At 39.1% G+C, this 14,253-nt stretch overlaps 1 protein-coding gene across 3 annotated transcripts in view; it reads right to left on the bottom strand.

Moving 5' to 3' along the window:
• The window catches only part of KLHL18 (Kelch like family member 18), a 74,318-nt gene extending 60,405 nt beyond the window's left edge, over positions 1-13,913 (bottom strand). For all 3 annotated transcript variants that reach the window (XM_068394921.1, XM_068394920.1, XM_068394922.1), the window contains exons 1-2: positions 13,728-13,913; positions 2,474-2,604 (exon numbers count right to left, since the gene is read on the bottom strand). In XM_068394921.1, the coding sequence (XP_068251022.1) occupies positions 2,474-2,604; positions 13,728-13,883 (287 nt within the window). In that variant the 5' untranslated portion in view covers positions 13,884-13,913. The remainder of the gene's footprint in view (positions 1-2,473; positions 2,605-13,727) is intronic.
• Between the last annotated feature and the right edge of the window lie 340 nt (positions 13,914-14,253).

Raw genomic sequence — 14,253 nt, 5'->3', positions numbered from 1 at the left:
GATATCACGTGAAGGGTAAGATAAAAGTCCAACAGCAAATTCTGAGAAATTCTAGTAATTTATATCTTTCCTAACTATACAAATTTGAGTACTTTAAGCATGAATAAAATGAGCTCTGCTGACCTGCTGGGAGAAACAAAGCATTCTATATTGGAAACTTGCAAGAGTGTGGAGGAGAAGGGGAGTTAATCTGTTCTCCGACATGGCTCGATTCACCATTCTTTTAGGACTTGGATTTGCCCAATAGAGAAATTGTTTTCATACAAACATAACCCCTTGTCCTTCAATTAAGAGGCACAATTAGGATGGGGGAAAAACCTACTATATACAGACCTCGAGAAAAACTTAGGAAAACAACCCACTCTCCCGCCATCTGCTCTCTCACCAAAGAAGGATAGATAGAATTACAATAGGTGGCCCTCCAGGGGGGTACTTGGAAAGAAGGAACCATTCTTCAAGACTAAGCACAAGTTATGGATTTGTCAGGTCTTCTATGCTCCACAACCCATGAGGAGCAGACCAATCCACTAGGATTCACTACTTCTTTGTGAAACTCACCTTGGAAACCTCCTCTTGTCTGGGTGATAGAACAAATGTTCGTAATAGGAAGAGGAGAAAGGAAAAAAGAAAAACCATGTATCATCATTAACACAATCCACTCTGTGTCCGGGTTCAGATGCAATTTGAATGCGTACTAGGTCACTTGTTGAGTAAAAACGACTGGTCTTGAGGAGAAGGTAGATTGTCTCTTCCGCACCCTTGCCTTCAACACTTGTCCTACCAAGCCATTCTTCCTGAAGGCCATTGTCACTATGCCACCACATATTTTGTGAACTTAAAATATTAGGAGGGATTACACTGCTACTCCTCTCATTTGTTCTCATGATTGTTTCCCATAACCAAACAGAGAAGCTGTTCACATATATTTCTTCCTCACCCCCTATGAGGCACGAACGGGGTCTGCACGGCTGGTTAGCAGTTTGCCATTAGTTTAAGATATATTCTGATGGTCATGATGGGACAAAACAGATCTTACAAAGAATTGGAAACAGAACTCTAGGAGGAGACCGAGAAAGACTCGAACCGCTCATAACGAAATGACGGGTTCTGAATTTTGCCTATGAACTTGGGTACAATCCTGAACACTATCTCCTTTCAACCTTGAGTGTGAGACCAAAAATGAGTTACCATGGAGCTCACCAATTCTTTTCGCAGATACCAGTGCCAACAGAAAAACCACCTTGAGGGTTAGGTTCCTGTCTGATACTTCTCGTACGGGTTCAAAAGGGGCCTTTCTGAAGAATGACTGAAAATTTCTGACATTTCATTCCAGGAGAAGAATTTGTCAGGGAGGACAAAATTTCTTGAAAATGCCTCAAGAAGATGAAAATTTCTCTGCATCTCCATAGGTGTGAGTGGAGAAAGGGAGGCATCTGCCATAGCAATGCTGATGCCCCAGACCTCTCCTCTTGCTTGCTAGGTCCTTGAGAGAACAAAGGAGAACCTGATACCAATCTGCATTGCCCAAGAAGCTGCGGTTATCCTCATCATCTTACCATTGAAGCGACAAACGACCAAGGGTACGGACATGAGTATTCTCCTTTTCTCTGGAGGAACCACTGCTTTCTTTTCATTCCTCTTCGGCAACCTGGTCCTGTTTTGCCCACTTAGGGAAGTGGGTTCTTCCATCAATGTACAGTAGTTTCCTCCTCTGAAACACCAGCCCTAATGAGGTCGAGGCCGAAAGGTGACTACGACTAGTTTGAGCGCCTCCTTGTGTGCTGAAGGGCATACCTGAGAGGAAAGGGAAGGCACGCTACAGATGGAGACCCACGGGTTACCTCACCTTGAAATCCACTTGTTGGTGCGTGGGGACTACAATCACACCTGAACCCTCCAACGGACCTAGTTCCGGAGAACACATGTAGATCCTGAGCCTGGAGAAGGGATGGGATTGGCCACTTCCTCTAATGTCTTGGAAAGTGAATTTTCTCTTCGTTTTCTTCTTCATCCTCCTACGGTAGTCCACCCGTTGGTTCTCCGGCCTAGGTCGCGACCCAAGCTAACATGAGGCTTGCCTCGAGATTGCCCACAGGGCACGTATCCTTCTGCCTAGGCCTACCATCACAGAAAACGGAAGTAGGGTAAAATACACAAAACTCTGGTCGGTTGAGAGGAGGTTCCAGGCAACTCCTAAGAAAGTAGTTCGAGGTAAGTCCGTGTTGGAACAATGGCGAATTGGGCCATGAGGGAAAATGGGTTAATCCTCCAAACACTCTCGCTAGTCTCCAACCCAGGATGCTTCGTTTCTCCAAGCTGGGTCAGTGGAGCTTCTCTTGCTCCTACTTCAAGGGTTTTTATTTGTATTGGAACAAACAAGTAGTTCATACCTTTCAATGACCACAATAATTCAGAAGTTATACCTTCAAGTAAACCTAGCTAAAAACTGTATACCTATTTGAAATTAACTTACCTTGGTTCTATTCCCTGCATTGTGATTTCCTTCTGTTTACTCTCAGCCATATCATGAGTAAACATGGCATTAAAGTATGGGATAACAGCAGCTAAAACGATACGATGGACCGTAAAGCACTGGTCTTCAACCTGAAATAAATACACATAGCTCAGAATCTTCAGTTCGTCTCTATAAAAGACCAATGTACTGTACTCAATTTGATACACAACTCAACGATATCTTATCAAAACGGACATAACATTTAGCAAATGGCTATACATCTGTGAAAGTAAATATTCAGGTCCTTTTGAATCTGAACAAGTGTTTACAGATCAAACGAATCTCATTAACTACTCATCAATCAGCATGTATAATATGGCAGTCAATATCGTAAATCCTAATTTTCTCTAGCAGATGTTAAGAGCAATAATTGAATTTGATTTGACTATGGAAACACAGCCTAACTCCGAAGATAGCTTTTGAATATCTTTTCAACTGAATAAAAAAAACTGAGAAGCACAGTTAGTGTACTCAGAAATGTATAAAAAAATGAGATGCAAAACTACAAGAATTATTTTTGAGTCAAGTCTCATGCATGGATGTAATTACTCATCTCAATTAAAAATCTACCAAGTTATATATTGGTATTTACTGCATAGCTTTTGAATCAAAGGATAACCATAGAATTATGGAATCAAAAACAAACATTATGCTTTCCTCTCAAAAACTATCTTGACCAGCTAACAGTTGAGTATTCAACATTGAATTTCATTGCATAGTACAACTAAAATTGACTGGCATATGAATATTTCAGGAAAATTTCCCTACTTTTCCCAAGAAAAGATAATTTTAGAATATAAAGGAAGCAAGTTTTTACTGGGAATAGAAAATATCAATACGCAGAATATACAATTTTGTTTCGTTAATGGACAAATGTTGAAGAAATGACAAATTTAATAGTAATTTGTATTTTTATACTAACGAAACAAACCTTGAGCTTTTTATTAGGGAATATACTTTCAGCAAAGCTGGAAGACTAGCCATACGACTTTTAGCAAGGTATAACTACCTCGCTGCTAATTAGCGGGGGCAGTATTGGCGAGGAGGATTAATACTACTGGAGATGCCCTGACTCACAGTTCTTACCTGAATCCGTGAAATCAGGTTTAAGCTAGGTTCTTTACCAGTCAAACTGTCAGTTCTAGCTCCACCATTGACTGGAACCAAAGATACCTACGGAGCTAGTGCTATTGTTAATCATTTACTGTCTTTTATACAGGTTTATCTCTACGCTACCTTATGTGCAAAATTCTTAAAAGTTTTATGACTGAGTTTATTGATGATTTTTAATTTCGAGAACAATACCTTAGAAAAAATTCATACACTTACTACTCCGGAAGATAGTTTAAATCGGATTTGATTAATACCATGATAACACACAGCTGCCTGCTTTTAGGCAAAAATCAGAAACAACAGTTGATAGATTATCCCAAGCTATGTTCAATGTAATAGAGGGTTATAAAGTGTAACGACTTTACCGTAGTTCAATATTCAAAGGAGCTTGTAACGGATTCACCAATATGTTGAGCAACAAGTTTACCATTATTTTTTCCTAATAAAGTGGCACAGGAAGGAGCCATCGTTAATAAAAAGCACAAGAAAATAGTTACCCTCTATAAACAAAGGTCTGAATAGAACCAACTCTAAGTTCAAGTACACTGTCGGAGGATTAACTTGGTAATCAAGAACTGTCAGTTTGACAGTCTGGCTGGTAAAGCCTGGCTTCACCTAATCCGGGTCAGGGAATCTCCAGTTATTTTTCCTCCAAGAGTATTGGTTAACCCACTCATACATACACCCGTGTTCTATTATCACTTTTGATTGCAGGCATGACTTGCAGAGGGATACGTGATGGTGGGCCAATGATCAACAGTGGAGCAATAAAGTTCTGGGTCACATGAACTCTGGGGTTCTATGTCACAGAATTCAAAAGATGGCCAGAACTGTCGAGAATCGGGTCGCGTGAGCCCACAGGGTTCGAGTGACGAGGACCTTAATGTTCGAGGGTTACGAGAGCCTGGAGGCTCAGAGTACCTGGTGTGATGAGAGCCCACAGGTTCAGCATAACGCCAATCATGAGAGCCCGAAAGCTCAGCGTGAAGAGAGTCAGAAAACTCAGTGTTACGAAGAGCCGCAAGGCTCACCAGGATGGGGGTTATTAGAGCCCAGAGGTTTAGCGTAACGCAAGTCATGCAAGCCTAAAGACCCGGTGTAACAAGTCATGAGAGTCCGGAGGAGCAGCATGATGCAGGTCACAAGAGACTGAAGGCTTAGCGTAACTGGGATTGCAAGAGCCTGAAGGCTCAGCGCAACGGGAGATCGAAGACTCAGTGTAACAGGTAGCACGAGAACCCAAAGGCTCAGCGTGACTAGGACCCAAAGGTCCCAAGTTACGGGAACTCGAAGGGTCAACGTAACAGGAGCCTGAAGGCTCAACATAACCAGGGACTCAAGGCTTGGGTCCAGCAAGCCTGAAGACTTAGCAAGACGAGGACCTGATGGTCCCGGGTTGCGAAAGCACGAAGCCTCAGGGCAACGTGAGCCTGGAGACTATGAGTTACACAAGCCCAATGAGAGAGCGTCACGAGACCCCGAAGGGACATCGAGAGTTCGAAGAGGCATCTCCTTACCGCTGGGGGAGGAGCACGCCTGGGGTGAAGAGGGGTCAGAAACTTCTCCATCCGACAAAACCCTGAAGAAGAACGTCCAACAGAAACCACCTGAGGGGGAGGAGAGGTCTATTCTCCTGAAGGAGAACATTGCCTAGGACTAAGCTCTGTACCTCACCCCCCTCGGGGAGATATGCAGGATTAAGGAGACCGCTGACTACAAGCAATTTTCTCTCGCAAACAAGAGAGATGTACCCCTGAGGAGGAACATGTCTAGTACTTTTCTCTCCTACCGCTGCTGGAGGAGAAGCAAATTCTTCAGCATCGGCCACGAGAAACCAAATACAGACCGATAGGCAGCAGCACCTGCGCCCAAAGGGGAAGGCTCCGCTTCCGAAGAAGTAGGAGTGCACTCAACCCCCAACTGAAGGAGCTCGAACAGAACTTATATCAAAAGGGAAAGGGTCATGAGAGCCTAAAGCAACCACGAGACGAGAATTCGAAGGTTTAAAACGGAGAGGAAGTCTGCTCTATTACAAAATGTTAATCCCAAGCATTATCTCGCGAACGAGAAGAGGGTTTTCCCGAAGGAGAACATTGCCTAGGACTATGCTTTCCCCAGCCATATGGGAAGAAGTGTAGGGGTATGACACAAGGGTATCACGGATCAATATCTCTCGCGGACGAGAGAGATGTCCCCCCGAAGGAGGACCTTGCCTTGGACTTTGCTTTTCCCCCCAGTCCAAGGGGGAGAAGTGCAGTCTCTGGCGAGAAGATAGCAGAGTAAGGGAAAGTCCTCCATCCCCTGGAGGCGGACCTACTGGCAGTGCTCTCTGCTTTCCATCAACAAGCCTTGTTGAAGTTGAAGGTCGAAATTGAGCACTACCTGAGAAACGTAGCCGAGTCTAGTTTCTGGGTTCACCCCTTAGGGATCCCCCAACTGGAACACCCAAAGGAACCTGGTATGCCTTGTTCCCATGCCTGAGCATCTGGAACGAAGGATAGCTTACGAGTGAAACAGAGACTAAACCCTTATTGGCAGGGACTTTATTTCAAAATGAAAAGGTTGTAACCAACGAGCTGATCACAAACTGCTATGGTTAGGCAGGTCCCTTCAATGCAGGACAGTGACGGGGCAGGAACAACCGATTCTACAGGAACGAACGGAACTGCTCTATTTACGTTGGCTGATTTAGCCGAACGAAGAAGAACGGCATCGCTATCTGAGGAAATATGAAAGTTACGATGAATTACAAATCATTAATCCACTGCAAATAAGACTACTTGGGAGGAAACTCAACACTCGGTGGAATGGAGTTCCCCGTGAGGGAGCGGACAAGATAAAGACTAAGCACTCCATCTGCAAGCTAAGTAAGGCTGTTGGCCCATCATGCAAGGACAAGAGAGGATTCGAGAGTTGAAAGAGTTGAATTACAAACAGTTATTGACTTCAAATTAATTACTGAAGAACCATTCAGGAGTACCACCTAACCCGGAAACCAGGAAAGGTGTACCTCCCGTTGGGGATCTACCAGCCATCTACATAAGAGGGAGAGCGGCGTAGTAAGGGGGAAGGAGCAACAACACTATGACGAATCCCCTGTGACGGAGACCGAGTCCGTACAACGCTGTCACACAAACAGCAACTGTAATACTGTACAAGGTTAGATATATATAAAAACAAGAGTATGTTTTCATATATATATAAAACAAATAAGAAAAACAGAATTAACTGTTAAACAATCAAATGGCAAGTCTTTACGGGAGATAGCGGCAGTATGACTGTCCTCTACCGAGCCAGAAAGAGAAGTGGTTACTCAGCCCAGTTGTATGAGTGAGCGAGGTAGCCGGCTACCGTCACTCGTTAACTAGCGATTGGGGTGGTTATCCCTCGCTAAAATTATTATGGTTTGTCTTCAGCTTTGCCAAAAGGATATCCCTATAAACATTGTATGGTTTTTATTCGTGTCGGAACAAATATTATTTGTGACATATATTTAGATGTCATGCCACCGAATCATTTAAAAGCTTCTAAACAATAACAACCACTTTGAACTCTAAAGCTTCTCTCTCTAACCTTGAGGGGTACTTTCATGGCATCCTCTTCTCACACCTAATTCTGACTTTCTTTAGAAACCCTATAAGGGAAAATGAAGTAACCAAAACAAAGGAGTGAACTGAAATGATTACTCCACATGAGTGTTCTAGTTTTCAAACTAAAACCTTGAGATAAAAATACCCAAGTGCATTTTTATATTCTCCGGTTAATGCTTGTTACAAGATCATAGATTATATATACAAATTAAGAAATTTCTAAATAAAAATAATGGTAAGAAGACTAAAGCAAGCCATCTGAAAGAAGAATAAAATCTACTGTAGCTAACACCTATCATTACTGTATTAAACAACTTTATTTACATAGCTTTGTCTTATAGGGTGTTCATTAACCTTCTTCAAAATATGTAACATATATCAATGAAAAGAAAATTTAATCAGCTATACGTAAACAAATAATGCAACATCCTATCTTCCATAGTTTTTGTGATGACTTAAGTAAAATGTCCAAAAAATATGCCCTGGGGCTTGAGTGCCTAATTATTTGATGAAGGGCTGATGGTCAAAGGGTTAAACATCACCCTCTGATGAGCAAATAAACTGATTATGTAAATCCTCATCTAGTCTTTCACAATATGACTGAATTAATTTGCTACAAAATATGAAAAATTTTCTTGATGATTTCCCTTCTGACTTTTTTCTGAAATTTTATGAGAACTTTTTCCAAACTAGATTAGCAAGTTTTAATCATAAAAATTCAAACCTACATTTACTTGAAAAATACAAGCCGAATCCCTACAAAATTGTTCAAAATTATTTTCCCCATGTCCAAGACATGGGATACTGGGTCTATGCTCAGGAAATGTTATATAATTGCCTCAAACCAATTACAAATAAAATTAGAAGAATTTATGAGCATGTGTACATGTTTTTCTAATCTGACAAGAAGTCGGTCACTTGTGTCACACAGCATAATAAACTAAAACCTACAAAAAAATTAATCTTGCAACATACATATAATTAACTTGCATTGCTACACCTGCTTCTAGATGGGATTTAAAAATAAAAAAATTTAATTATTTAATCAATGTTCTGCATTACTAAAATTGAAAGCTTAAATGGCATATTAAAAGCACAGTTTTAAGCATTCTAAAAATAAATCATATTTCCCACACAGTTTATTCTGCGATTTCCCTAAACTACTGTATAACATTTTTCTTTCTTGTGAAGGCTCTTCTAAATGTTAGAAGGATATGGGAAAAGATAAAACTAAAACCCTCGCATAAACATCAACTTATCAAATCAATACAAACTAGAAGCTATGCAGAAAAATATTAAAGATTCTTCCAAGAATTTTAAAACTAAATATCATCAATAATCACTCTGCGCCCCAAGTATCAGATATGTTAGGGCGTCAATTCAGTAAAATTTTATTTCATGCCTTCAAAGACAGATATGCATTGCAAAAGACACAAAACTTCTACAACATGAGGAAACAAAAGTACCACCGCTAACCGAAAATAACTCGTTAAAGGGTTTAAATTAACCGTTAGTTATCAATTCCCTGCTAGAAATGATTAATTGACTATTTAGCAAACATCCGGCACTTGAGTTTAATAAAAACAGATCACATTGGGAAATGGGTTCTTGAGCGAGGTTAACACTGACAAAATGTACGGATATACATACCCTAACCTAACCTAAAGTGCTGTTACCTCCTTGATGCCCACAGATATAATTACCAAATTTGGTCTAAGGAGTTGTAAATTACTGTATAGTATAGGATTGCATCCTAGCCTACGGTGGTCAGTCCTACACAAAGAGGGTGGGGGTAAATATACCTTCAATATTGTTAATCGAACAGCAGATCTAAAAAGGATAAAAAATACATCCATACCATAACTGTAAATCAGATAGAATATCTACTTATAAACTTGAGTAATTTAACTACCTTTTAATCTTGAGGGTAGCCCCTTAAAAGGATTCCTTCAGACCTTGGCTGCGCTCACTTTTTATCCTTTTACCACATCCCCTCTGTTCCTTCTTCGTATCTTGCTATCCAGCCCTCTAACTACTGCTCCATATAACACTATAGGGTTTCTACCAGTTTCATTTTTTAGATCTTTATACTGTATTTATTCACCATCTCTACATGCTACACTATAGCCTTATAGTTCCAGAGGGGAAGAGCTTCACTATAGCATTGTCACTGATCATCAAACACTTACAGCTTCCCCATATTCCAATTTAGGATGCTGTGTCCTTACTTAGGTGGAGGGTTCAGGCCTTGCAAAGCCACTTACCTAACCTGACTTTAAGGTGCCCTTTCCTTACCAAATATTTTAGTGTGTGTGTGTGTGTGTGTGTGTGTGTGTGTGTGTGTGTGTGTGTGTGTGTGGAATGTTGGGGCACCAGGACTGCAGCTTACATACAACATGAGACTCCTTCCAGTGTTCATCGTCGATGCACTTAACCCTGGATAGGTACGGTGGGTCGTTTGCGACCCCGAGCGTCAAAAAAAAACAGGTTTTTCTCACGTGACTCACCCCTGTGACTGAATTTGTGGGTGATCGACCTGCAGGAGGTGTCTCCCCTACACGCTCTAGTAGTGTCCAGATGTGCATTGCTGTAGCTGTACTCCTTCCCCGATTTCTGAGACGCGTCGGGGTCGTTCGCGTCCGAGTTTACCCTTCTGAGGTAGTTTGCATAATTATCAAAGTTATTACGTATTATGAAATTGTCGTAGAATGGTGCAACTTGTATAGGTTATCAGTTGTGGAAAGTCTTGGTGGATTGTTTGGCTACCATGTGCATGTTTTTTTCTTTAGTTAAAATGTCGTTCATCACCACGAGGACCATTTTACCGCTAGTGCCCCTTTTTCATTTTTTTTCATTTTTTTGCCAAGTCATTTTTCCGTAAGATATTGCCAAATAGTGTCGTAAAACTTTTGTTTGTTTAGTGTTGGAAAGTGTGTCTAGATGATCTGGCTACCCATGCATGACTTTGTTTTTGTCAGATACGACGTAGTTATTGGTATATTGGGTATTTAACTGCGGTTACCAATTTCTGTTTTTTTTCAATATTTGTAAAAATTACTACGTAGTGAGGAATTGCCGTATATTATTCATTTTTTTTTCATGTTTATGTGTTAGAAAGTGTGCCTTGATGGTTGGGCTAACACGTGCATGTCTTTTTTTTTATCTGAGATGTCGTATATTAGAATGTCGGGCATTTTACCGCGAGTGTCCCTTTTTAATTTTTTTGCCAAGTCATTTTTCCGTAAGATATTGCGAAATAGTGTCGTAAAACTTTTGCTTTTTTAATGTTGGAAAGTGTGTCTAGATGATCTGGCTACCCATGCGTGATTTTGTTTTTGTCAGATACGACGTAGTTATTGGTATATTGGGTATTTAACTGCGGTTGCCAATTTCTGTTTTTTTTCAATATTTGTAAAAATTTACTACGTAGTAAGGAATTGCCGTATATTATTGATTTTTTTTTCATGTTTATGTGTTAGAAAGTGTGCCTTGATGGTTGGGCTAACACGTGCATGTCTTTTTTTTTATCTGAGATGCCGTATATTAGAATGTTGGGCATTTTTCCGCGAGTGCCCCTTTTTATTTGTTTTGCATTTTTTTGCTTAGTCATGTTACCGTAAGGAATTGGCAAGTAGTGTCGCAAAACTTATATTTTTATAGTGTTGGAAAGTGTTTCTAGATGATCTGGCTACCCATGCCTATTTTTTTTTTAGCCAGATATGGCGTATATATAAGTATGTGTTCGATTTTCCTGTGATTGCCATTTTTTCGTTTTTTCCCATTTCTTTCAAAATTACTACGTACTAAGGAACTATCACAGAGTAATATTTCATTTATATGTTTATTTGTCGGAAAATATGCCTTGATGGTTTGCCTAGCACGTGGCTGAAATTTTTTTTTTTCTGAAATGCCGTATATTAGAATGGCCATTTTTCCACGAGTGCCCCTTTTTATTTGTTTTGCATTTTTTTGCTTAGTCATGTTACCGTAAGGAATTGGCAAGTAGTGTCGCAAAACTTATATTTTTATAGTGTTGGAAAGTTTTTCTAGATGATCTGGCTACCCATGCCTATCTTTTTTTTAGCCAGATATGGCGTATATATAGGTATGTGTTCGATTTTCCGGTGATTGCCATTTTTTCGTTTTTTCCCAATTCTTTCAAAATTACTACGTACTAAGGAACTATCACAGAGTAATGATTCCTCTAGATGTTTATTTGTCGGAAAATTTTGTTTACTTTTTTTTTGATTGAATATCATCAAATTTTTTTAGCTAAAATATTGTTTTACATTTTTTTTTTCGATTTTATTTCCCTTCAAAAAAAATTTTTTGGGTCAGAATTTTTATTTTATAGTCGTAAAATAATCGACAATTATCCAGCAACCCACCATACAATTTTTATGCATATCCAATAATAATTAGATTAGTAAATAACACCGAAATTGACATACCCTTCCTACATTTCAAGTGGCAGATTAGGGAGTCTGAGTCAGTGTGGTTGGCGGCCATTTTGAGGACATATCCGAAGCGTAAGCTGCCCTATCTATATATATTCTTGTTCCTTATAGAATTTGTGATATTTTGGTATATTTTTACCTGCATAAATATCATATTATATATTGAATATATGTATTTTTTTACGAAATTTCCAAGTACTCAAAAAATTACCTTTAGATATGGCCCCTGATATAAATGTAATTTACAAAATAATGAAGATTTTTTTACATATTTCTATTTTAGGATAACATATGTTTATTCCCTAAAAAAATTAGCCACTTCCTATTTCATTTGGGTACCCAAAAAAATTCATGAAATTTGGACAATTTTTTTTGGCCAAAAAAAGTTACCCTTTTTTTCTCATTTCAGATCTTCACCTCCATGGGTCTGACTTCATCCAAAATACATCAAGATGTGTCCTAAACATTCAAGAATCAATTCCTAAAAGGATTTGTGTATATATGTATAAACTTTTTTTTTATGAATTTTTATGTCAGGTCTTTTTTTTTTCTACTTAATTTTTTAAAATATTTATAATAAATAGTTTTTCTGCAGATGAGTAGTATTTATCTTTACAGTTGTTTTAAGCATTCATTGAAGTTTTTTTTGGCAAAAGAAAAAAGGAGGTTACTGCAAAAACTGATTTTTCAAGAATTTTTTTTGGCGTCGGGGTCGTTCGCGTCCGAGTATACCCTTAAAGGGGTGTCCGAGGACCGTACCTATCCAGGGTTAATTATGCATATTTTCGAGTTTGTTAGTCCACCGAACTAACGCTCATTATTAATACTGGTCTTTGTTTGGCATCACCTAATTGTTCTTACCTTCTGGCAATCGGTAGACAACATATTGCAACACGAGCATTACCTGTGCGGTTGAGTATTTTGGTGGACAAAAATTCAGTGACACAACTATCAACACACTACCCAAAATGTTTGATGAGAAACCAGATCACAGACACGAAACAGTATATATTTAGTAAACATTGAAACCGCATATTCCCTTTCTGAACCTCACATAAAACACAGTGTCTCAACTTATCAGGGATTCTTCGACCCGTAACCAAACTGGTAAAATTATAGTTACAGATGGAACAACATTTTGAGAAGAAAAAGTAATTTTTCCTGCAGTAAACTATGTGCTTTCACTGAATTTGAACATTTAAACAGCAAATAAACGTTAAAGCTGTTAGACCGTCTCAGAACGGGGATATTATTTAGAAATCTAATGGTTTTAGCTCTGTCGTGCAGTCGCTTTGCTCGCGGAAATAGAAAAACATCAAGCACCTATGTCCTGGCAAGCAGTAAACCCTAAGCTGCACACGATATCCCCATTAATTTCTATTTCTTAGACGATTACGCTTTTAATTGTGTAAATAAGTGTCTTTTCAAACAAATTTGACGTTTTTCTATAGGAAACACCTGATTATAGGTAGAAAAGCTTTTCCCGTCCGTAACAATAAAACCGGGAACCTTTGTATATCAGCGGCCAGTTCCTCAAGCACTCATTAAATATGGAGATGAACTAACATAAACTTTCCCCCTTAACCTAACCTACAAGCAGTGTCCTCACCTACTTACCAAATGGGTGGGTTAATGGCCCCCTGCGACCCCCCTTACACTGCCGTATTCAAGTTAGACATAATACATACAGGTGGCCGCTATCATACATACAACCCTAAAACCAGGTAGCATATAGAGGTGGTATGGGCAAATCAACATTTCAATTGAGGTTCAAGCTAGCCTACCCTAGGCTAAAAGTGACATCAACCTAGGACTAGCTATTGGTAGATATAACAAGGCTTATTTCGAGACATGTAACACGTAATATGCCTCACAATCCCTAAAACCAATTGCACGCTTTAATTTCCATCAAGACCATATAATGCATTAAAACAAATAGATGGAAAAACATAATAATCTGAGGCATGTTTCTGCGGCACTTCTCAAGTGTCAAGCAGGCGGTGGTGTGGGTAGGTCTAGGTCACCCCCACAAAGCACAAGTCTATTTTATACCTTTAATGTCACGTCACATAGTTTTCCTTTCCTCCTGATCTCCTCCATAACTTGAAAACCACCCATCGGCAGGTCTTCCTGGTTAAATATGGTGAAGTCATCGCTGTCTACAATGTTTTCAACTTCTAATTCAAACTTTGTGTCCTCTTCTTCCATGATGTCCTGACAATGGCTGTGGAGTGGAGAACGAGGTTCTAGTACCGAGAACGTCAATATCGATTTGAAAATGTAACACTCCTTGCTTACGATAAAAAATTGTTTCGAAAGCTTTCGAGTTTTTATAATATTGTTAAAATCAATAAATAACTCATAATTCACTTATAGTTATGAAATTTTAAATCAATCTCAAGTCACTGACTTGCTAAAGATGTGCTTGACCTAGATAAGGGACAAAATAATTTCAATTATGATTTGAATAAGGCATATAATAAAATAATATAATAGAATATAATATGAATAATTAATATTGTGTTACTTTGACGTGAGATTTGTATTTCTTATTTGATTATGAAGGAAATAGTTATTT

The sequence above is a fragment of the Palaemon carinicauda genome, chromosome 20 (genome assembly GCF_036898095.1).
Source record: "Palaemon carinicauda isolate YSFRI2023 chromosome 20, ASM3689809v2, whole genome shotgun sequence".
NCBI classification, from domain to species: Eukaryota; Metazoa; Arthropoda; class Malacostraca; order Decapoda; family Palaemonidae; genus Palaemon; species Palaemon carinicauda.
The sequence above is the reverse complement of the archived record's forward strand: the minus strand, read 5'-3'. Positions and strand labels throughout refer to the sequence as shown.